The sequence below is a fragment of the Heptranchias perlo genome, chromosome 4 (genome assembly GCF_035084215.1).
Source record: "Heptranchias perlo isolate sHepPer1 chromosome 4, sHepPer1.hap1, whole genome shotgun sequence".
Taxonomy (NCBI): domain Eukaryota; kingdom Metazoa; phylum Chordata; class Chondrichthyes; order Hexanchiformes; family Hexanchidae; genus Heptranchias; species Heptranchias perlo.
The window spans coordinates 63,383,110-63,409,241 of NC_090328.1; the positions used below are offsets into that span (position 1 = coordinate 63,383,110).

General features: G+C 43.5%; 1 protein-coding gene across 1 annotated transcript; it reads left to right on the forward strand.

The window, feature by feature from the left end:
• The first annotated feature begins 1,140 nt into the window (after window positions 1-1,140).
• Window positions 1,141-24,801, forward strand: LOC137320973 (zinc finger protein 474-like). The gene is made up of 4 exons (XM_067983021.1): window positions 1,141-2,762; window positions 3,863-4,692; window positions 10,703-10,883; window positions 21,454-24,801. The coding sequence occupies exons 2-4, from the start codon at window positions 4,339-4,341 to the stop codon at window positions 21,594-21,596; spliced, it is 678 nt and encodes a 225-aa protein (XP_067839122.1). The 5' UTR covers window positions 1,141-2,762; window positions 3,863-4,338; the 3' UTR covers window positions 21,597-24,801.
• Window positions 24,802-26,132: the final 1,331 nt, after the last annotated feature.

The following is a 26,132-nucleotide window of genomic DNA, read 5'->3' on the forward strand; positions in this document are numbered from 1 at the left end:
GACAGCACACAGTAAAACACCCAAATTTCTTCTGCAGCAATCTCGACCTATTTTACTTTGTTGAGCTCAAGTACTTCTAGATAGAAAGGAGGCAAGTGGAAAAGTTTAAGCAAGATGAGCAGGTTTATGAATAGTGACTGACTTTACTGCGTAATTTCTTTAAGCACTGCTGCCTTCAGTATAAACACTGACCACTGAGTAGCGCTATTGCCTTTTGATGTAGCATGAATATGCTGTGGATGTGGAAATTGTGTCCATTTAATTTAAGCATCGATCTATCTATCTATCTCTTGTTTTATAAGTAAAAGTTTTTGAAGTCACAGTGGTGTCATCAGCCAGAATATCATTCTGTGTGGAAAACATATGCTCACAGCCGGCAGAAAATATTTCCTATCCCCACTACAGCTATTTGGCCTTCTGGTGGTAAGTGTATTATTTTAGTATTTACTCTTGTGGTTTTCAGGCATGTTAACATGTAAATTGATGGATACCACAATCTTATAGGGTAGGAAAGAACATCTAAACCTACAATGAAGTATGGGTCCAATGAAAAAAGCTTTTTCTAAAACTTGCATTTGTTTGCCATATAAATAAATAGCTGGAGTGCTGCCCCACTGAGGCCATGACTCCTACTATAACCATGATGAAGAAAGTTGGTTACCACAGTTTTCTTCCCTTTAATCAGTATGCTTTTCTTTGTATTTTTAGCCAATTTTCTCTGTCTGCTAAAGAAGCTGATACTTGCTGAGTATGATTCTATCATTGCTGATAATCCCTTCTGTACTTCACTCGGTAGCCATTCTTCATGCGTGAGCCATAGGCATTGACATGTTGAGAGGCTGCTCATTCTGGGGGAGGTGGTCATCAGAACTAAGCCCAATTCTGTTCTTACCCAATGTCCACACATGTACACTTTCCAGTTTAAGTCATAAATGTTATAGGAAAGCAAACTACACTTGTGCATCTAATCAACATCACCTATGCAAGGAGTTAACATTCAGGACATTTTTGAGGGGTGACTTCAAAACCTTATACTGAACATCAAAGATTCAATGTTGTGCGGCCTCGCCAGCAGTGGGTGCAAGTTACAAATTCAGGCATACATAACCGATCTATCGCCCATTTCTCACCCGGCAGGAACAGTTCAAGTCAACCCCATTTGATGAGGACCATTTCAGTACGACAGGAGAGGTGGAAACCCATTTGGAGAGATTTCAGCAAGAGTTGCAGGAGAGATGGACATGGACCTTGGGGATGACTACACATTCAGTGCCTTCGGAGAGGAAAGGGAGGTTGGAGTTGGGACAGTTGTTGGCAAGGGCAGAGAAATCAACGGTGGGCTTTTTGAGAAGGGGTGTGATGACGGAAGTTTTGAAAGGGCAGTGGATAGTGCCTGAGGAGTACAGATTACGTTCCAATTAGCTTACAGTGTGTGCTAATAGAGTATATTTGGCTATATTCCTTCAGAAGTCCACCATGCTATGTAACATAAATTGACAAATTTCACCCCTACTTTGTCCAAACCTTCAACACTGGCTGGTATTGATAAGTTTGGTATCATTCAGTATAAGATAAATGAAGTCCATGGTGCCGAATAGTACGACCGTCCATGTAAAGCAGAAGAATGTTTACTATCCAAGACCCTAGTACTAGTCAGCACCAGGGACGTCTTTTGTCTGATCTTCTTGGTACTGAACTTCTCAATCAGATGCAAAATATCATGGATGCTGAAAATCTGAAATAAAAACAGAAGTTCTGACGAAAGGTCTTCGACCTGAAACGTTAACTCTGTTTCTTTCTCCACAGATGCTGCCTGACTTGCTGAGCTTGTCCAGCATTTTCTGTTCTTATTTTTCAATAAGAAGCCTTATCCTCTTAGTGTCGAACACATTAGCACCAAGTTAATGTGCTGTTTTTTTCCCAGCACTACGTGCAGTGCCAAAAAGCACCAAGGCTGTTTATAGCAAGCACCTGCTATAAAATTCAGGTCCACCCATAACAGCCACAGTTGATATCCTGTAACACACCTTTTCTACCACTAGCTTTCCCAAAATTTAACCTTTGCCCTGTAGTGACCAGAGGAACCTGCCCCTTTTGTGAAATATTGTCCTGGCAAGTAAAAAAAATTCTAGAATGGAATTCCACAATGAGTCACATTATTTGATACTGATTTCTACAGAGCCATGAGTACATGACCGCATTGTTATTTTAATTTTGATAGGCTCATCTAACCTTCCTAACATACATCAGAGAGTGCAATATGCTCTATTCACGCTACTTTCGGTATAGTTATGATTTGAACAGTTTGCCATTTCTGTCATGTACATGTGTTGCAATCGATAGCACCAAAAACCTGCACACATTTCCAGACACTAATCTGACTTTTTTGTAGAATTTTGAAATGTTTAAATACATTTTTGATGTAATGATTTGGCACAATTAAGATAAAATCTTTCAGTAAACAAGCACTACATCTTCCAGACTCATAGAGGAGGTGTCTTCCTTTCTCTTCGTGCTGCCCACACTGGATGTAACCATGGGGATCGACATTCTCTATTTTGTTGATTGTGCTGCTGGGGAACGGCCAATACATCGAACATTGCCCTGGAAGCCACAATCGTTGCCGTGGCTGCAATGGAACACTGACTCTTTGTGACAGGTGAACCCTGCTGATGTGATTCAGTGCCAGTCTTAACTCCAAATCCACCGTTAAAGTTATGGGCAACTTGGAGGGAGTGACAGGAGGATGACGGTTGTGTAAGGTCAGTAAACTTTGTAAATTATAAGTAAAACATTTACATTTGTGAATATGTGTACTAACTCCTAACCTTACCCTAACCACGAACCCTAAAACCAACCCGTAACCACTAACCCTAACCCCTAACCATTGACCCCTAACCAGTATCTCCTAACCATAACCATTATCCCTCACCCTAACCCAACACTAACCCTTAACCTTAACCACTAATCCCTAACCACAACCCCAACCCTAACAAGTAACCACTAACCCCAAACCCTAACCACTAATTCTAACCCTAAACTGAAACAAAGTTGCGCAGTTTCAATAGCATGATGCAGGGCCGGCTGCGGTGCTAATAGTCATTACGACGCCATTGATGATGCAGGTAGTCTGCATTGTCAATAGTCACTCCGATTTTGTTTTGCTTAGCTCAGACGTCTGATGTATGCAGAAACCTATCACCACGTTTAAGATTCTCTGAACCAAGCTAATCAGAAATCTGCACCTGTAGAATTTCACACCAGGGTAAAAATTAATTTAGGTCCATTTTCGGGCACAGAATGGCCAGCCCACTTCCAGCATGCATCAGAGGCCTGAGGCTCACCAAAAAATAAGCCTCAGGCTTCATTGAATTATTATCGACGCGCGCTGGGCGCCTGTCACATTTTCAGAAGTATCTCGCTGTTTTAAAGATTGCCAATTGATCTTCAGATAAATCGTGGGAGGGGGCTAGCACAGGCCATCAGCGGCCCTCGGGAGTGCTCCAACTAGAACATAAAATAACCTCAAAGGTGTTGGAATTTCAGACCTAACATTTCCTCAATCAATTGTGAGCAAGACCATAGAAAATTCAATAATATGAAAAATATATATAGCGAACTGTGGTATGAGACTGAATTTGAAATGTGTTTCCTGTTGATAATTAAAATGTTAATTACCTTTTTTTTATTTTCATCGGCTTATGTCAACATTATGTTGCATAGTTTTCTCAAAAATAATTATTTAAATATTGTACTTGAACAGTACTATAAATAGTAGATACCCTATATTTGATGATTTTATAAAATTATTATTTCCCAATGGTGCAACTATTTAATTGAATACAGACTGTCTCTTTCTCAGACATCTTCCTGTGAAGCCTCAGATTCTTCCATCTTTTTTACCCACTACAAATTCTGATACAGCAATGCTTGGTAAATTAGTCTAAGTGCAAAAGGTCAACTTACAGCATGTGCAAACTGCGAAAAAATATTCTTGCCAGATGCCCCTATCCATGAACACAGCTATAAAAGGAAGCAAACAATTGAAAAGAGGTTTATCCAAGATAAGCCATCGGAACATTCCAAATTTTTCATCAGGTGGATCCATAATTAACTCATTAAACTTATCTCCATATCCATTTACAAGGCTAACATCTAGAACTATTCATGTGTAAGCTCAAATCATATAGTTGTCATCCACTGGGCAGTCATTTGTCTAACATATTTGGTATCTACGGCAAATCTGATGTCAAATCGAGAATTGTACAACTGAAAAGAAAACACCACCTACAGCAGTAGTTCAATAACTTAAGATTAAAGGATTTGAAAAAGTTAGCTATGTCAAAACTCTTTAGAGTGTGCCATATCTGTGGTAAGCAATTTGGATTAAATTCAATTGTCATACATGAGCCTCAGTGTCTGGAGAAATGGCGCATTGAGAATGAGAACTTACCAAAGCACCAAAGAAGGCCAGAACCAAGAAAACCAGAGGCTGTTAAAACTCAAGGTTCGTACGACACTAATGCTTCAAATGCAGCAGCATTCGCAAGTGCAAATGCCCAGCTTATTTCCTGTGAAAACTGTGGTCCAACATTCCTACCTGATCGACTTTCTGTACACCAGGGAAGCGGTAAACCAAACGATGGAGGCACATCATCCAAAACACCTCAGTCAAGTACAGGTTACAGTTCTGTAAGTGTTTCAATACCTTTTCTAACACATACTTCATGTGTCCAGTCTAGTCAATGAGGGAGCAGTGCACAGAAAGCTAGAATCAGAGGAATGGATTGCATGAGAAGAGATTTAAATCTGGAGGAGATAGTAAATAGGGTAGGCCAAGGTCACAGACAGATTTGAAGATGAGTATTTTAAATTCAATGAGAATATTAACCCCCCCCCATAACGTGCAGGAGAGGTTCGGGGGTGGGGTGGAGGGGGGGGTTGCCGGGGGGGGTGGGTTACAATGCTAAAAATGTGAAACCCGACCCCAACCCGTCTATGTTTAACTGAGGCTGGTTGAGGGGCAGCTGACTAACCTGCTCTGGAGAGGCCGGTCAGTGATTATAATATTTAAATGAGGCTGGATTCCTCACTTTTTGACAGCCATTTAAATTTTACGCTGGCCGGCCGAGTTTATCAGGATTTTGGAAACCTGGCAGCTGAAGAGAGGCGAGAACTGCCGGATGCACTGGTTAAGTGCTTTTCCATCACTGTTTGTGGGCCAAGAGGAGTAGGAGTACTTCCCCTGGCCCCCCAAGCAAACCTTCTATGATCTCCCCCCCATGATATATCCCCTCGCGATCTCTCCCTCCTCTCTGCTGCACTCTGCGCCCCTCCCCCCAAGACCCCCGATCATCTTGAATGCTGGGGACCGTTGCTGGCTACAGTCTTCTACAGCAAACTTTGCTGCCATCCAGCCGGCCAGCCTCTCAGTCTGCCCAGCTGCCGAGCGCAAAACAGTGTAAAACAATGCTAATGAGGTTCTACTGTTAAATTCGCCAGGGCCTCCGCCTTCCTGGTATTTCCATGTTTGCCAGCCATTGACACGAGTCCCCGCTCCCTCCCTGCCTCCCCGTGAATATCATGACCAATGTGTTGATGGACAGGGTGCCAGTGTAGCTTGGCAAGGACAGGGGTAATGGGCAAATGGACTTAGTGTGGAACAGAATACAGGCAGTGGAGTTTTGGATGAATTGGAGTTTGTGGAGGGTGGAACTCCGGAATCTGGTGAAGCGAGCATTTGAGCAATTTTTATGTACTGATGTAAGTCAGTTCTAAATGATTAAGAACTGATGCAAACCCCACCAGGATGATAAAAGTGCAATTTTCCTTGCTACTTTTCACAGCACTGGATGCAGACTTGGATGAATTTTGGGAACACTTAAGTGGTGAGAATGGAAAATTGTATGTCAGTGAAATGTAAAAGGTTGGAAAAGCTAAAAGGAAGTGTTACAATAAGGGGTAAAAATTCTGCATGCAATTGAAGAGCTCTCAAAAAGTATTTCAACCCATTAGCAATCTTTTCCGAGGTTGATGGGGCAGGGGACTAAGAAACTAAGACAAAAATAAAGGGAATGGAAAGCTAATGGGCAGGCAAGTGATAGAACAGCCCAGCACACAACCTTGTGTTTGAAGCTACTGAAATCAAGGTAGTGTTGTATAAAGTGGTTTCAAAGGGGATCACCCTCTGTACCATTCCATAACACTATCCTCATAAGCCCCTATTGCAGCATGCCTGATGGAAAGTGGAAGCAGGCTTGATGCCACAACTGACCATTCCTGCCACTGGTTGTACCAGATCTAAGGTGCATGTTAGCAGCATATGTCAGATAGGACAGCTCTGCCTCTGGCTTTTTGCTGACTCAGACCCTGTAAACTCAGCTTCCCACGGTCATTGCCAGGTAGGTTCAGCAATCCCTGTAGATATGGTTGGTGACAGCTTGGTGCGGCAATCAACCAGGCTGGGAGATGGTCATCCTGACATGCCTTTCTTCATGCAGTACCACTTGGGAAAATCAGAGGTGACCACATTGAGGTGGAAGAAGATGTCATTGCTGGAAATCTACGAACTGTGTTGGGGAAGATTGCAGTAAAATTAAGGGTAATCCCACGGAGCTGAATTACAAGAGCGCTGATGGAGGCCAGTGGTAAGATCAATCATACTGAACATCACAGAAAGGTTGAGAGCCCCACAGTCACAATCACAGATTATATCGTTAGTGACTTTGACTAGGGTGGTCTCGGTGCTTTATGCAGGTCAGAAGTTGGACTGAAGAAATTTAAGGAAGGAGTTGTGAGGGAGATGGAAATGGATATGGAAGGCAAAGACACATTCAAAAACTTTAAAAGAAGAAAACTAGGATAATAATTAGACAGGGTGAGAAATGCTACTCCATGGGATGGACGGAGTGTTTATCAGAATATTGTGATATTTTTGTCAGTGTTATATTTTGTGTATAATCAATTCATACTATTAACATAAGTCTGATATGAACAATCCATTAAAATTGGGTGACAACAATTGCAACTGAAACAATTTCTCATTCCCCCATTACTTATTAAGTTGGACTGCAACAGTACCATATTTATGATTTTCTGCACAGAACTGAAGCCCTAGATGGAAGTTTTTTTATTTTGTTTCAATGTACTGATGAATTTGGAATTATATTTGATTGTTTTGTCTTTATGCTGAGTTACAGGGATTAACATTTACAGCTGTGTGATTTGATGATAAAGGAAGTAATTGTGAGGCTTGAGATTGCCCCACAATTGAATTTATGGCCATTTTCAGGATTTTCAAGATGGTGCCCATAATCTCTGTAGAGCGTAATGAGGTCATGTGATACAGTGGGGAAATGAAAATGTTTTTATTTTTAAAAATGGGGAAGGTTTGAGTAGAATATACAATGGGGAGCAGGAGATTTATTCTTTTTGTGAGAAAATCATTTATAACTCACTGAGGATTTTGTTATTTGTAAGTTATTAGTTCTTCTTTACTTGTGGAATAATCCTGACATCCTAATGTTTCCAATGGAAATAACCTCTATATATACAATCAAACTTTTATTATTAGAATAAAATGAAAATTGATGGAATTAATCTGGATTAGTACTTTTAAAAATAATAATACAAATTTTTCAATGTTATTGCATTAATAAATTGTGTTCCTCCAACTCTGGCTTCTTACGCATTCCCCACTCCTTTTGCCCCACCATTGGAAGCCGTGCCTTCAGCCATCTAGTCCCTATGCTCTGGAATTCCCTCCCTGAACCTCTCCACATCTCCATGTCTTGCTCTTTCTTTACGATCCTCCTTAAAACCCACCTTGTGGAACAAGTTGCCCCTCTCAATAGCTCCTTCTTTGGTTTTGTGCCAATTTTTGTCTGATTACACTCCTGTGAAGTGCCTTGGGATGTTTTCCTACGTTAAAAGCACTATATAAATGCAAAATAGTAAACATGATGGGCTGAAGAGCTAACAAATGCAGAAAAAAAGTGTTTTCATAAATTGATGTTTAACAGGAAATAATCTTTAGTATCATCAATGTGCACTAGAACATTATCTATTGAAGTCAAAAGCACAAGCCTACCCAAAACAGAAAATAGGATTTCTTCTTTTTAAGTAAATTTAGCTCGCCCAAGGGTATAATCAAACAAATACTGACTGCCTTTTTTACAGTGTATAATTGGTAAACCATTGACTTTGGCTTTATGCATCACACCATTCTCTGTCAGTTCTATAACTCGTAGGTCAATACTTTGTTGTTGTTGACCTCAACTACAGTTAATTTTGTTATAATTCAGAAGGCTTTAAGAAGCATGGAGTTGTTCCATAGGTCAAATTTTAAATACAGATTTCCATGTTTACAGTGGACTTATACATGTTTATGATGCAAAACAAAAGACCCACTACATGAATTTAGGCTTTTGTTAGACTATAACTACCAGACAGTTGGATTGTGATGTGCATCCCACAGATCAGAGTTATACTGCAGTCTGTATGTCACTGGGTGTTGCACTGAGTTCAGCCAGGATAAAGTTCTGCACTTGTGTGCTTACATGCTTGCAAAGATCTCTGCTTCTCAGCCAATAAATTTTAAATGTTTTTAGAGCACAATTCAGTCTCAGCCTTTCTGATGGAGACAAGTCTCCTCAGACACTGGCAGGTAAGTGTTAATGCCAGACCCTTAGGTGTAAGCGCACCTGCCTTTCGTCCCTTTGCATGAACTCCTCTTCCTGTTCCAAATCCAGGATAGCCATTGCAAGCCCAGTGAAATGCCTGTGCTGAATAGTGTGGTTGGAGCTGAGGTTGACAGCTGGTTGCAATGGGGGTCTGTGCAATATAAATCCTGTAATGCGAAACAATCAGCAGTGAACTGAAGAAAAATATTATTGCACATGTAGTAATGCAGAAACATTTTTATGGCAAGTCATAAAAGTAGTGAAATTCCCCAAAACTGGTCAGTTTTAGGAATGGATGTTCTACAGTAAGCAGTATGAAAACTCAGAAGGACCCAGTTTAAACAAGCTGGCAGCACACAAAAAGTGGACCAGTGAAGAAACACAGGGAATTTGACATTTGACTATTAAGATGTATTTACATAACTTTTGGAACGATAATGAGGCTCATGTACGTTTGCAGCATGCCCTCCAAAAAACTTCAAAAAGCTTGTGCTGAATCAGGCGTGTGGCACTGCCTGCGTTCAGGCCTACCAGCCCCCAGTGCTCACTAATTGGGTGCAAGGGATTACTCCCCGGGCTTGAAATTGGCCTTACTATGTCCATAATTGAGGTAAAGAAATCCTTTCCATGTCATTTGCGGCACAGCATTGTGCCCAGCACACCTAAAGTGAATAAAGACCCAATTAGTGGAAAGCCAGCAGTTCTGCAAAAGTGTATTGCCCTCTCATATTATTGCTGTTGGTCAATGGCATAGGTAATGGAGTTGCTGGCCATGTTGAATAATGTGCCTGTAACCTCCCTGGAACATCTGTGAGCGGGAAACTGGTTCACATTGCAGACATCCCAGTAGTAGCCTGGAAGTAATCCAACTCTGTCACGCTCACATTGACAACCACTAACAGTGCTGACCGAATGTTACATATTGTGTGGAGGTCTTTGTGTAGTCACTGCCTCCCCAGGTACTGTCATTAATAGATGGCTCTGCCTGCTACAGGAGACCCACTGCTTAGCTACCTGATATTATACACAACCCTTTCCTACTCTTGTTTGGCTAAAAACCTGGAAACTAGGAGAAAAATTAGTATCAATTTACTGTAAATGAAGACTCTACCTTTGGTCCTGCAGCCTCTCCCATAACACTTATTTCATCTATTGTAAACAATTTTACAACACCAAGTTATAGTCCAGCAATTTTATTTTAAATTCACAAGCTTTCGGAGGCTTCCTCCTTCGTCAGGTGAACGATGTGAAGGAGGAAGCCTCCGAAAGCTTGTGACGAAGGAGGAAGCCTCCGAAAGCTTGTGAATTTAAAATAAAATTGCTGGACTATAACTTGGTGTTGTAAAATTGTTTACAATTGTCAACCCCAGTCCATCACCGGCATCTCCACATCATCACTATTTCATCTATGGGAGAGGAATGCATTGCATCGAATGTGTTCCTACCACAATATTGATGAGTCCCCCTAAAGACACAATTAGACCACCCGATGACCTGAGCACATTCGTATTCTGGCTTTTTGTTTTACTCATTCATGCAATGTGGGCGTCGCTTACAAGGCCAGCATTTATTGCCCATCCCTAATTGCCCGTGAGAAGGTGGTGGTGAGCCGCCTTCTTGAACCGCTTCAGTCCGTGTGGTGAAGGTTCTCCCACAGTGCTGTTCCTGGATTTTGACCCAGAGACGCTGAAGGAACAGTGATATATTTCCAAATCAGGATGGTGTGTGACTTGGAGGGGAACGTGCAGGTGGTGTTGTTCTCATGTGCCTGCTGCCCTTGTCCTTCTAGGTGGTAGAGATCGCAGGTTTGGGAGGTGCTGTCGAGGCTTGGTTTTTGCCTTTCAGCTGTTTCGTTTAGGTTGGCAAACGTGAGGTATGGGTGTACAGTACTGCACTGTCAACATTGTTACCCAGCCTAGCTCAATTCTAGGCTAGTGTTTTAAAATGCCTTCTAACTAGTGCATTATGCAGTATCTTTTAGTGTTAGAATCGAATGACTAAAACTTAACAATTGTCTTCAGCCACCAGTAAGTAGACGCCCACGAACAATTATCTGCTATCTTTGTGGCCGAGAGTATGGAACTACATCTATAAGTATCCATGAGCCCCAGTGTTTGAAAAAATGGCACATTGAAAATGATAAGCTTCCAAGGCACCTCAGGAGGCCTGAACCCAGGAAGCCAGAAGTCAGGCTTATCAAGGGTAGGTGCATATTTGATGTAATTCCTTAATGTTTCATTTGTAACATAATTATAATGAGTTTATAGTAAAGCTTTACTATTTCAGGTTTGATTCTGGATGGTTTGTTTCAATAAGTCGCTCTATATTGTAAAAATGGTACATCCTGCCTGTCACACTTCAGCCATCACACTTCCTGTATCACATTTTGCTGCATTAGGCAGATTTCTATATCACATTTACAGATGATTGGTTCACATTTACATTTTCCCACCTCAAGTCAAATTTTTCCCGCCTGATTGGCTACATGCAAATTTATTAATTGTACATTTATTTGAGAGCAGAAGGCAAATCCAATCCTCCTCAGATATGGGAGTGGTGCCAGAGGACTGGAGGATTGCAAATGTTACATCCCTGTTCAAACAAAGGGAGAGGGATAAATCCAGCAACTACAGGCCAGTCAGCCTAACATCGGTGGTGGGGGAGTTTTTAGAGACAATAATCCAGGACAAAATTAATTGTCATTTGGAAAAATATGGGTTAATAAATGACAGACAGCACAGATTTGTTAAAGACAAATCGGGCTTGACTAACTTGATTGAGTTCTGTGATGAAGCAACAGAGAAGGTTGATAAGAGCAATGTGGATGATGTGTATGTGGACTTTCAAAAGGCATTTGATAAAGTACCACATAATAGACTTGTTAGCAAAATTGAAGCTCATGGGATTAAAGGGGCAGTGGCAGCGTGGATAGAAAATTGACGAGGGACAGAAAGCAGAGAGTAGTAGTGAACAGTTGTTTTTCAGACTGTGGAGGGGGAAGTATACAGTGGTGTTCTCCAGGGGTCGGTGTTGGGACCACTGCTCTTTTCGATATATATTAATGACCTAGATTTGTGTATACAGGACATAATTTCAAAGTTTCCAGATGACACGAAACTCGGAAATGTAGCAAACAGTGAGGAGGATCGTAACAGACTCCAGGAGGATGTAGACAGCCTGGTGGAATGGGCAGGCACATGGCAGATGAAAATTAATGCAGAGAAGTGTGAAGTGATTCATTTTGGTAGGAAGTAAGAAGAGAGGCAATATAAACTAAATGGTACAATTTTAAAGGAGGTGCAGGAACAGAGAGACCCAGAGGTGTACGTACACAAGTCTTTGAAGGTGGCAGGACAAGTTGAGAAGGCTGTTAAAAAGGCATATTGAATCCATGGGCTCGATATTACCATGGCCGCGGGTTCGTGGCGGGGGGGCTATTGGGCGCGTGGGTAACGCGCCCGGTGAAATCAGTCTGCCCCCCGCCCACGATCGCAGCCTAATTGGATCCACTTACCTGGTCTTCTGGGTTCCCCACTGCTGATCTGCGCGTCGGGCGGACTGAGCATGCGCAGTAAGGTCTGTCAGCTGGAGGAGCTCTATTTAAAGGGGCAGTCCTCCACTGACAGATGCTGCAACAAATAGAAAAAATTACAGCATGGAGCAGCCCAGGGGGAAGGCTGCTCCCAGTTTAATGATGCCTCACTCCAGGTATCATTAGATGGGGTGAGGAGGAGGGGGAGGACAGAGATCTTCCCCCCGGTGGGCGGGAGGAAGCGGCTTGCCTCTGCCACCAGGAAGGCCTGGCTCGAGGTGGCAGAGGAGGTCACCTGCACCACCAACATATCGCTAACCTGCATACAGTGCAGGAGGCGCTCCAATGACCTAAGTAGGTCAGCCAAAGTGAGTACACTTACTCATTCCCCTACACTCCATCTGCCACATCACCGCCCCCACCCCACATCTCCTTCTGCACTGCCAACACTACTCTGTCACATCACTCCTCACACCCACTCAAAGCTCACCCTCATCTTACCTGCACTTACTCACCTCGCCAGTACTCATCCCGCCACTACCACTCAACCCAATCCTCATACAATCTCATGGCTCTATCTCATACTCACCCTCTCATGCATCTTTTTCACAGTCAGCCTCACTCAACCTGCCACTACCTGTGCTGCAGCCACAGGGCATGCATCACATATGTGCAGTAGGCAGCGCAAGGCAAACGTGTCGTGAGCATGAAGGGGATGCACAAGGGTGTTTGAGGGTTTGTCATGGTTTTTACTTATATTTAATTTCTGACCAACTCACATTACAACTCACATTGGCACCACTACTGCCATGTCTTTGCGAATCCTGTCTGGTTTGTGCAATAATGCCCTTTCCTGAGGATCACAATGAAGACCCACAACTGATGACACTCATTGTGTCACTGCAGAGTGGTGTAGGTGTATTTGCAGGGCTCTTTTGTGCAGACGACTGAGAGACGTCGGCGATGTCCCCGGTGGCACCCTGGAAGGATGCGGAGGAGAAGTTGTTGAGGGCAGTGGTGACTTTGACAGCGACATGTAAAAAGATGGTGCTCGGGCCAACCGGGAGCAGCTCGGCAGATGTCCACGACTACATGTGGAGTGACTCTGAGCCTCCGTGTGCACTGCTGCTCAGAGAGGTCCAGGAAGCTGAGCCTCGGTCTGTGGACCCTGTGGCGAGGGTAGTGCCCTCTGCGACGCATCTCTCTCTGCGGTTGCCCTCCCTCCTGCTGTGCAGATGGATGTGTCACAGCACTCTGTTGTGGAGCTCCACGTGTCAGAGGTGGACGGCGTGGCTGGCGAGGCTAGTGAGGCTGGTGATGCTGTTCGCCCTCCGAGGAGGTCATGACTGCAGCTACGGCGCCCCCCATCCGGAAGATGTACATCTGAGGGGGTCTGCAAGGTAGGTACATGCCTCTGGACCCCGGGGTAAGTGTGCAAGTTGGTGAATTTTCTTGTCAGGAGGAGGGTGGTGGAGGCCAAACTTTGTCCCAAGTGACAGAGTGGCCTCCTGCAATGAGTGAAGGTCTCCCCCCCCAACCTGTCAAATGGACCTTTGCAGCTGCCACAGGCTGACAGCTGCAACACGTCCATTTGAACTGGGAGTGTTTCCCCCAGTATGGGAAACAGTCTCAGTTGTCTATAAAATCCCACCCGTCCTCACATAATCCCTTAATCAGGTCAGTTAATGACCTGAAATAGCATGATAAATACTTTCAAGTGGCATCCTGCTGGCTTTAATTGCCTGCGGGATTCCCACATGCGGGGGCTGCGCGTGCACGTCGGTGCGTCAGTGGGGAACCCGGATGTGGGCGGGTTGGAGCCGGGCTCCGGACCCGCTCCAGCATTCCCCCATTTTCGGAGCCCCCCCGCCAGGAACGCACCCGATAGCGGATGCTAAAATGAAGCCCCATGAATTTATAAATAGAAGCATAGTGTACAAAAGCAATGACGTTATGCGTTACCTTCATAAAGCACTGGTAAGGCCCCACCTGGAACATTGTGGCCAATTCTGGGCACCGCACTTTAGGAAGGATGTCAAGGCCATAGAGAGGGTGCAGAGGAGATTTACTCGAATGGTACCAGGGACGAATGACTTCAGTTACCTGGAGAGATTGGAGAAACTGGGATTGTTCTCCTTAGAGATGAGAAGGTTAAGGGGAGATTTGATAGAGGAGATTCATGAAGGGTTTTGATAGAATAAATAAGGAGAAATTATTTCCAGTGGCAGAAGGGTCGGTAACCAAAGGAAACAGCTTTAAGGTAATTGGCAAAAGAACCAGAGAGGCAACATGAGGAAATAAAAATTTACGCAGAGAGTTGTTATGATCTGGAATGCACTGCCTGAAAGGGTGGTGGAAGCAGATTCAATAATAACTTTCAAAAGGGAATTGGATAAATACTTAAAGGGGGGGAATTTGCAGGGCTATGGGGAAAGAGCAGAGGAGTGAGACTAATTGGATGGCTCTTTCAAAGAGCCAGCACAGGCACAATGGGCTGAATGGCCTTCTTTGTTGTATCATTCTACGATTCTATGAAATGAAATAAACCAATTTAATTGACCAAAATACTTCTTGGAAATGTTTTTTATCCTAATTTTTTCCTCAGCCTGCCAACTATAGGTTCAAAGTTTTTGAACTTGTTTGAGGTAAGATTTGATAGGAAAACCATTTTTAAGTCCTTATTTTTACTTCAGGGAGAAGAATTCCTTTGTGCACTACGCATCCTGACCCCCCCCTGCATTTACAGTGCTGCCAACAATCTTGCCCGGTCCTGCAAATTTCCTCTACCCCACACCACAAGGAACATTTACTGCACAACTACCAACAAAACCATCTCCCCTCAGATTCCAAACAACAAAGCTATTTTTAAAAGAATCTCTATCTTTCTTTGGGAGTCTAGGCCATGATGCAACCCTGGACCTCCAGGTGTGTCCCACATTTCTGCCATTTGGCAGTACCTGCGCTCGTGCTCTTTAGAGCCTGTGAAACGGTGGTAGATGTGATTTTACGCCTGTGGCATCAAACCGTTCTCTTCATCTCATGAAAGAGCACAAGGGGAAAAATAAGCTCAGCATACATGCTGCAGTGTACCCCTGGTCAAAGCAATATCATTGATGTAGAAGGGGGATCTACATGGCTTTGAAAGCTGACTAGGCCTACCATTCTTTTATTAGACACCATTGCTATACAAACAATAACTTACACTCATATAGCATCTTTAACATAACGGAATGCCCCAAAATACTTCACAGAGGCAAAAATTAGCCCTAACCAAGAAATAAAGGAAGAAGGGTTAGGGGACATAGGTTTTAAAAGAGGGGAGATGAACAGCAAGGTCAAGGAGCTTAGCAAGAGCATTTCAGAGTGTGGGGCTGAAATAGCTTCAGAGTCTGTAGCCAAAAGTGGAGCAAAGAAAAGGGGGATACAACAGAGGCCAGAATCAGAAGAGTGGGGGGTAAGTCGATCTCACAATCTAGAAGTGGAAGGTCTTCACCATTATGTTTGATGATCGCCCAACTTTAGGGGCCAACTCCAGTGAGTGTTGCAGCCCATGCTTAATGCAAAAGGGATCAAGGGATATGGGGAAAAAGCGGGAACAGGGTACTGAGTTAGACGATCAGCCATGATCATTTTGAAAGGCGGAGCAAGCCCAAAGGGCCAAATGGCCTACTCTTGCTCCTATTTTCTATGATTCTATAAAGTTAAACGTCTTCCCACAGGTGCAGGAGTTTCTCATGGTAACAGCCATCACCAGTTCTCCTGTCCATGCTCTTGAATTGTGTCATTGGCCTACAACAAGCAGAATGATGGCAAGATTATTTAATGAATATTATGGCCCATAGATTACATCTTGCATCTATTTAGTTACATGTCTGCTACTTTGTCTAAGTGTCCTGCAGCTTCTCACATGGTTCCATTTTACAACAAGCTTTACAAGAATATAAAGATTAGCTGTCCTTGCCCATTTTATCATTACATTGTGGTCCAGTATATGGACAAAATGTTTAGCTATTTCATGCTGCATACTTCCATAGTTCATGTACTCATCCATTCATAAGTGCTGAGCCCACATCTTTGTATGGTAAGTCTTGAAATGGCAGCTTCACTCATTTTTTTCACTTAAAGCATACTATATTTGCCAGCTGTGGCTGTAGCAACAGGATTTTTCTAACCATATTGGCTAACTTTGGTTGTTGTGTAACCTACTGACTCACAAATTTGTTGCTTGCTAGCCAAGACTTCATCGACAAACACAGTGATGGTGCAATCAGTGAAATGTGCTTTCCTGCCATATTGTCTCTGCTTCTAGGCTCCCAACAGCTGTTACAGCAGCCAAAGCTGCTTTTATCTCAGATATTAAGGCTTTTAAGGTACTTAATGTGTGCCTAACAGTCTTCACACTGATTAGCTTATTTGTCACTGCTAACATGAACGGCATAGGGAGTTAAATATCACCCAGTGGAAGGCTTGGGCCACATCTGTGTTGTGCCTGCAGCCGCTAATTATTTCCCTTATTAGCAGCATTACTGGCAACAACTCCAAAAGCAGAGGAATTAGCTTCAGATGTTTGTAGCTTTGAAGTTTTGAATTCCAGTGCAACCAGTAGAAGATCAAAATCATAGCTGACAGAGAACCAACATCACAGATGTTGGAAGCTGAGATCACAAGCAGTGGGAGACATAGTTATGGAGAATAGGCTTCATTGTTGGAAGAAGATCTGATTCACAACCAACCAACCAACAAGAATCTAGTGGTTGATGCTTTTTAAGCCCAGTAAATGATGGCTGAAAACTTGGTACTTGTACAGACTATGAAGATTTATTACATTCTTTATCAAAACCAAAAATATTCCACCACAAATCAATTTACATCCACATAAACATTCAGTGAAGTAATCCATTACCAAGGTTACAATCTACCACTAACAGTAAACATGGTAACATGTATAGCACTCTTTTGCTGATGCATCTTCCCCTCCCTCACTCATTTCACTCTCCACACTGACAAATTCACTCTGTTACAGAGTTGTTTGTATTCACAGATCCAAAACATAGTGCACATCAACATCTCAAAAATGAAATGTACTTAACAGTAACACAAAGAGTGTTGGATCCTCATCCTTCTATTAATCTTGTTGGTAATGCACAGAAATTGTTAGTCTTTTGATGGAACTTTAACTGTGTGTACATCAGGTCTGCTGTATTACCATAAAACTGAATATACACACCTAGACTGAAAATCAACACGTAGACTAAATAATTTACGTACATGGTCAAATGTAACCTGCTACACATGTGCATCTATACATTTTCAGCTCACCCCCTTCTCAGTTGGGAGAATCAGCAAGATATAGGGCTCAATTTTAAAACAGAGCTAGGAAGGGGGCGGGGAGTCAAATTGAGGTCGGGAAACCCATTAGTACGGGTTTCCCGGACATCTTTATGATTTTGACGTAAGGACGTTTTTATTTTTTTTTGTCAGTTTCCCGTCCGACTGACTGGCTGATTGACAGTCTGGTCTCAGTAGGATGGGAGACCAACCAGGGAGAGGACATCTTCAGTTAAGTCTGTAGGTAAGTCTTTGTTTGTATGGAGGGGGGGGCAAGGGTGGGCACAGGGGCATAGGTGGGCATAGGTTGGCGTAGGTGGGCACAGGGTCACGAGTCATGGGGGATGGGATCGGGGTCAGTTGCGGGGGGGGGGGGGGCGTTGGGAGCAGGGGTCATCGTGGGGGTCCGCGATCATTGAGGGGGAGGGTTGGGGGTCGGAGGATCGGAGTGGGGGTAGGATCGGGGTCAGGAGATCAGGATTGGAGGTCGGAGGGGGAGGATCGGGATCGGGGTGGGAGGATCGGAGTTGGGGGGAGGATTGGGGGAGGATTGGGGTCGGGGGTCTGCGATTGGGGAGGTCTGCGGTCGAGGGTCCACGATGGTGAGGGTCCGCAAGCGAGGGTCTGCAATTGGGGAGGGAGGTCCGCAATCGTGGTCGGGGGTCCACGATCGTTGAGGGGGTCGGTGCAGGTAGACTTGTTGGGCCTGGGGGAAGCATTCCTGCTCCTCTGAGCTGTAGGCACCTACCTGTTAGTCTCAGGCCTTTTCGCCTCCTTTCACAAGGCGTAAAACAGAAGGCATGGGAATCCCGGCCCCCCGGGTTGAAAATGGGAATTGGAGCATAATGGAGGCCTGAAGCCTTCTTGAAAGGTTTTAAGGCCCGACCCGCCTCCTGGGAGCGGGTTGGTCACCCGCCCCTCGTCCCGTCCCAGTGAAAACCGGAAATGGGCGGGTTGGAGGCGAGTTGGGGGCGGGTCTGTAATGGTGGCAATTTTCAATGCCCCCGCCCCCGCCCCCAACCCACCCATTTTTTACTTTGAAAATTGAGCCCATAGTGTGGAATGTACTAGGGATTCAGTAGAATCCCAGAACTTTAGCTGTCATGAATAATGCCCAACAGCTGGCACATATGACACTGATGCAGGCCAGATCCAGCAGGTCAGGCCTATTCATAACATTCCAGCAGATCGGAACAAGAAAAAAATCAGATATTACAGTAAGATCATTTTAAAAATGAGCCCTGTGGAGGGGATTCTCAGGGTGGAGAGATTTGAATAGTTAGTTGATATTCTACAACTGTTTCTACCAAGGGCACAGATTTTATTTGAAGATAAATTCAGTCAGGTTATAAAAAGGTTTGCTGTGAGACACATTTAACACAATATTTGCATAGAATGGAATGTTTTGCTTCTATTTTGACCTGGCCTTCTATCCTTAGGGCCTCTATGCTGGGGCCCTGCAATTGGCCTGCAACTGCCGCACATTTTAGGGTGGACTGTAGTGCTGAGAAGCCATCCATCATGATGCCACAGATATAGTTAGTGGACTTTTGCCTTGATATCTGTTGAACAATCTCCAATACCATCCCCAGTGTCTGCGTGTATGTGTAATGTTCTGCAAGCATCCTTTTAAGCATCAAAAACCTATGAAATCTGAATCTCAAGGTTCTTTAGCCCGAGGCGATATCTCTTCATCCTCCAGTCAACGATGTTTGCCTCCTCATCTTCCTCACCAGCTCCTGCTGGCTAGTCTGTGCATCACCCACATCCCACTGGCTCATTGTTTAATGCACTTGCTTGATATCTCTGGACTTGTGCTTTGCAGGGAGAGGGTGAATGATGTTGTGTGATGCAATGCTGGCAGTACCAGAAACAGAGTGGCATGACAGCTCTTGTTCCTCATCTGCTTCTTCTTGCTGTATGACACCTAGAGGAGGAGAAGAGGGATTAGAATTGGTTGCTGAGCAGCACAGTTTACTTCTGATTTGCAGTAGAAGAAGTCACATCACATTTTCATGACATAGCTTGCTGGCAGTCAAATGTGACCCAATAGTATGGGAAGGAACAGAAGCAGCACATCATCACTTACCTGCAGCTGGAACCTGTCCTCCAGCTTCCCGTGTAACTCCTTTTTCTGTCTGCCTTCCCAGCAAGTTGCACCAGACTTTCTGGCATGTTGGAGCAGGTGGGTGCCCTAGATGTGCCCCGAGTGGCACGGGCGGCCACCATTCACATGTAAAACAAGAGACCTTCCCCAATTTCACCAAAGCTTCCTCCTCATAGGGATGAGGACAGGGGTTGGGTGGGACTACTACCAGTGCTAACCTCATTCTGATGTTATGGGTTGTCTTTGCTAAGAAGAATAGAAAAAATGAGAATGATCTCATATGCAGTCCAGATGTCAGCAGGTAGACCATAATAGTGGTGATGACAGAAGGCATGAAACAAGCAATTACATATCACCCAGGACCCCTGCAGCTGACTCTGGCAATGTTTGCAGGGTTAGGAGAAGTCCCTTGTTCTTCAAGTGAATGATGGGCATCCGTGCCACTAGGGGGACCCTCCTGCCCTGAATTTAGTGCAACCTGATTCTGAGGGGTGCTGGGTTCCACCCCTTTGGAAAGAACTGAGATGCACCCCCTGTAGCTCCCTTTGTAAGAAGGACACTTTAGAATAATTTTTAAAAGGATCTCTATTTTTCTTTGGGGATCTAGACCATGAATCCAGTGTGCTGATCAACATTTATCACTCAACCAACACCGCCAAAGACAGATTAATTGGCCATTCATCTCATCGCTGTTTGTGGGATTTTGCTGCGTGTAAATTAGCTGCCATATCTGCCTACAAAACAACAGTGACTACACTTCAAAAGTAATTAAAGTATTATATAAATACAAGCTCGTTATAGACTCCCCTACAAAGGTAGTGGAGTCTATAACGAGGGGGCATAGATTTAAGGTGAGAGGGGAGAGATACAAAAGGGTCCAGAGGGGCAATTTTTTTCACTCAAAGGGTGGTGAGTGTCTGGAACGAGCTGCCAGAGGCAGTAGTAGAGGCGGGTACAATTTTGTCTTTTAAAAAGCATTTGGACAGTTACATGGGTAAGATGGGTATAGAGGGATATGGGCCAAGTGCAGGAAATTGGGAATAGCGTAGTGGTATAAACTGGGCGACATGGACATGTTGGGCCAAAGGGCCTGTTTCCATGTTGTAACTTCTATGATTCTATAAATACAAGCTCTTCTTCTTCAGATTGATACAAGAGAGGGTGCCAAATTGGAGCCGGCTGTCTCTTCTGTTGCAGACAAGCATCATGTAGGGATTCACTGATCTCATTGGACTATTAGATCTGTTTTTTTGCAAATCAATGCATTGTCATGGAAGCCTAGGCCCGGTAGTTAGTGGCATGGCAGGAAGTTGCACAGATAATGGCACTGCATCTTACACCGTACCCTCTCACCTATATACCTGCTGGGCTCTTTAAATTTATTCTCACTTTATTAGTAGCGTCAGCTGACTTAAGACATCCATTTTATTTGGGTGGGAAGATGAGTGGCCACCAGTGAGGTAGAAATGCCAGAAAATGGGGCAAATGGTGGCACCACCTCATTTCCATAGAACTGCCCCAATATCAGCAAATGCTTCCCTGACTGCTGAAAATGGATTAGCTGAAAATGTGGATGGAGTTGCAGTGGGGTGGGTTCTCTGCCCACTTTCTGCTCCTGCCTGCCTATTTTATGCTACCTCGACAGGCATCTTGGAGCAGAAAATATAGGCTGAGATTTTTTTTCAGTTAAAATGATTTGATTAAGATGTTCACTATTTGGGTATTTCCTGGATGGATTTTCCACAAAGCACTCTTATATTTTTGTCCAAAATAAAAATTTAGATCCCTTTCCCTCAATTTTCCAGGTAAAGGTGCTTATGATATCGATGCTATAAATGAGGCAGCATGGCAAAGTTCCCTGGATCAACTGGTGCCTTGCAACGTCTGTGGACGTACTTTCCTCCCAGACAGCCTGATTGTCCACCAGCGTTCATGTAAACCAAAGTAACCAAACTGATGGACCAAGTCAAACTGTTGTGGAATGAAATTTGACTGTAAAGAATAGTTCATAAACTCCAGTAAAATAACACAATGCAATAAAATAAAAATAACTCATTTTTTGTTTGTGGCTCTTTTGCAGTAGTTACGGGTCATGCCACTGCTTACTGTAAATTCAATGGAATAACGTACTTTAAAAATTAAATCCGCTACTCATTTATCGTTGCTTTGGAGGTTGGGGCTGAAATTCCACAACTTCTTCCAGTGCACTTCTGCAGCAACTTTACCCGCCCCAAACAAAGGCCACTGATGTGGAGGGGCAGGACCAGGGCAGAGATTCCCTACGCTGTACCCATGCCCTCTCATTTCAAGAGGCCAGTATTCTGAGAAGAAAGAGGCATACTGGCCTCAGAGATGGTAGAAGTGAGGTCCACATTGGGGGTCTCAGCCTTGTTCATGGCCTGGATTTCTAAAAAGGAGGTAAGGAAACAATTTATCATTTTTTTAGAGTAGTTCCCTGGGCACAGCCTGATAAACCCCCATCCCTCCCCTAAGCTCAGCCACCAATGCTGCATTTTGCAGCCTCGTGGCATAGATGGGCCCCAGTGGCACTGATGCCTTCGGGTCCCATGTAAATTAGGTGCCCTCCCCCTGACCTGACATTCTCTGATGGATCAGCACTGGAGGGTACCAGCGGGTGCATTCCGGTGTAAGTGTTGGGATTGTGCCCTGAGTAATTTTAGGGCTATCATGTTTTACATATTATTGAATATATCGGAAAATTGGAGAGATGGTAGAATTAATATGGTTTTACATTAAACAGTAATCAGTCATTAAAGAAGTATACTCTTCTGAATTGACACATCATCCTAAATGTTACAAAAGGCGTATCTGTATATTTATCAGTTTCTCAGTCACCTCTTGTTACATTTCTTACTCTTAGGATTAGAAGTAGCCTTGAAGAAGATATTTTGTACAGTCACGGGGATCCAATGATTTGCATGGAAGTATTTCGCATAAGGTTTTGGAGACATCTATGCAAATTATCAGGTTGGCCCAACTTTGTTGAACTTCAGGTGCTCTGCAACACAAATGCTGTCCATAAAAAATATACATTTCTTGGCTACCACAGTTCATTTCACAATGTCACTGGAGCATGTCTTAAGTTCCATAAAGAGCTTCTGTATAAAATGTTCAGATTGCATGTAATATAATTCTAAAGCATAAAATGCACATTTCATGCAATAGCTTCTTCTTCTGCGCTTCACAATCACCTTGAGTGTGTCCCAAGGCTCCATCTTTCCCAATGTGACATAATTTTTAGGCTTGGTATACTGATAGCATCTGACTCTATCTCTCTGCCACCACCCTGCTGACCACCACTGTGCTACCCAATTGATTAGTTCTAGATAAGCAATTCAATACACGTGCAAGACTGAATCTATCCTATTTGGCTTCCACTAATAACTCTGCATATTATCACCATACTCCTTCTCCTGAGTTGAGCTTCAAACCCTGGATCCTAACCTCCAACAAGATTGTCTATTTCCCCCTCCCCAGCATTGGCTGCCTCTGCCCCTACTGCCTCCCACTGCTGCTGAAACACTTATCCATGCCTTTGTCATCTTTAGACTTAATAATTGTAACACTTACCTTGCTGACTTCCCAAGTTTTGCCCCTCACAAATTGTACTTGTCCAAAACTCTGCTGCCCATATCCTATCCTGTTTCCCCATCACCTTGCCAACCTTCATCTCTCCTTCCCTTTCCCCAAATGCATTTATTTCAAAGTTCTTGCAATCATCTACATGTCAATCTGTGGCTTAACCCTACTTCTGCCATTACCGTCAGCCCCATGTTCCTGCACGTGCCACCTGCCTCTTCTGATTCTGATCTCTTTTGCATCCTCTCTTTCCTCCAGTCCCCCTATAGCCACAGATCCTTCAGCTGTCTCAGCCCTGCCATCTGGAACACTTCCTAAGCCCCTCTGCCTTCCTATGTCTGTCCCCTCCTTCAAAAGCCTTATCAAAATCTATCTTTTTGATCAAGCTTCAGCCGCCCTCTTCAATCCTTCTCACATGAGCGCTCAGGGTTAAGTTATTTTCACCTCCGTGAAGTGCAATTTGTCACCAGTAAGGGATTATGGACAATTTAGTCGATTTTATGAATGAGCATGATCAGGGGGAGCCTCACCTGTTGGGAGCACATACTGGGAAATCATGGGCGTGCCATCCACAACTTTCCACAGAAACTACAAGATGACACACGAACTAATAAAAGTTCTTGCTTGTATTCATATGAAAATTATCATTGCAATAATGAGCATATATGTTATTTTAAGAAGTGGTTGTAACAATTAAGAATCTGATGATATAGGGTAGAATTTCCACGGGGTTCTCCCGATCTCCCACCGTAACTTTGACAGAAGATCAGTGGAAACCCTGGAGAAATGCTGTAAACCCCTACAGATATTCTACTCCATAATCTCAATGTTAAAGAAAATGATTTTAAAATGTTCACTGTGATCAATTCCAGTACTGTCTGAATGATCAGTACTAAATTGTAATTGTTTGGAAATTTAAATTAAAATCATAAATTAGCAAAAACAAATTATAACAATTATTTGTATTTTGATTTTTTGGACCTTTTAATAATGAATGTATCCAAGTTTTATAAAATAAAATATTTTAAAGCCTATTTCATATCTGTCAAATATGAATGATTTTAAATGTATATAGCACATGGTGGATGGGGCAGATTTTCCACAGGAGTTTCCCCAAACTTCTGCTGTAAGTTTGGCAGAAGATTGGTGTATATCCTGGAGAAATGGCAAAAATGGTCATTTATGCCATTTGCTGAGGTTTCCATGAAGTTCCAGTGCAAGATCAGAAGAACTCCTGCGGAAGTTCTACCCCATTGTGTAGCTAACCAACATGTAAATTTTCTTTTTCCAAATGTTCTCTTCTTTCTTCCTCTTCTGCAAGTGGTAATTTATGCTGGGGTATGGTTTCACAGGCAATGACAGTCCTCCAATACCTCATCAAAATGAAGAGAAAACATGATATAATTTCATTTTATCTACTTTATAATTCTTATTGCTAAGAAGTTCAGCCTTGTTCTTCACTGAGCATTTTTATAAAAATACTGCTTGAATAACATTAAGTGCAGTTTATGGAAAATTTAAGTCATGGCATATAAATTTCATTTTACATTTTAATCCACACGATATAAGGTTTAATTCATATGAAGGTAATGTAAAGTTAATGATCACTTTTACAGTTATGAAAAATCAATATAATGCTCAGAATTATTGAAATAGAATAAGTAAGCAATGGACAATTCATATTGCTTTTTGTGCAATTAATTTTTTGAAATGTTGCTATTAAGCCATACCGTTCTTTCTGTTATGAGATAATCAGCTTTTAACTAATTTTTTATTTTCCTTTAATAATAAAATGTATGTTGAGTCATCGGTGAGTGTTATTATTTTGCACTTTATGAGACTCGGGGGGCTAAATTCAGCCGTGTAGCATCCATTTTGTAGGCACTACGCAGATACTTAAGCCCCGAAAATGGCGTGCGAGATGTGCGCGCATATTTCTGGCATGACGTGTGCAGGCGCCATATTGGTAAAGGTGGTTGTACCTAATGAATGCCGGAAGCTTGTAAAGTAGGGAGATTATGACGTAAATCAGTGTGCAATGCTGATTTGAAGCAGCCGGCGGCATTTTCAAACTCCCCGCTCCAGCCAATGCATTGTCCTAACCTCGCACAGCTGAACAGGAGTTAAAGGGCAAGGACCCCCCACCAGCGCTATTTAAAGGGATCAGGCACGAGTTACAGGTTAGTTGCTGGATTAGTTATTCACAATTGTGGGTGTTTGTGGAAGTTTCCTATACTTGGAGAAAGCTGCAATGTTCTGTAGAGAGTGGCCTGGGTGGTCTTGCAATACTGGTAGTGGCATTTAAAATAGTGTGCTGAAAAAAGTTGCTTCCCGACATGGGTGGCCTGCTGGAGCTTCCTCTGGGAATTGAACATGACTCGGAGCATGCAGTGAGGCCACGCAGAGCAGGACAAGCTGCGAGAAGAGGGAGGAGGAGGTGCAGGACACTCAGCAGGAGGCCATATCCAAGGAGGGTCTTCAGGGACCAATTCTCTTACCTCAAGTTCCGCAACGACCATCGGCGTCCTCAAGCAACGCTTCCGCTGCCTGGACCTCTCTGGAGGAGCCCTCCAGTACTCATCTGAGCAGGTATCAAGATTTGTCGTTGCATGCTGCATGCTGCACAACCTCGCCATTATGAGAGGGCAGCCCTTGCCACCGGCCATCCAGCGAGAACCTGACAAGAGGCAGAGGAAGAGGAAATGGAGGAGGAGTAGGAGGAAGTGGAGGAAGAGGCAGGGAGGCAACAAGGTAGATGGGCCCTTTCTGCCAGGGCTCTGCATGATCAGATTATTAATGAGCGATACCAGTAACCTCAACGACACCTCCCCATTCACCAACAGTCCCACGCTCCTTACCGTTCCTCTCCCTCATGACCATCAAA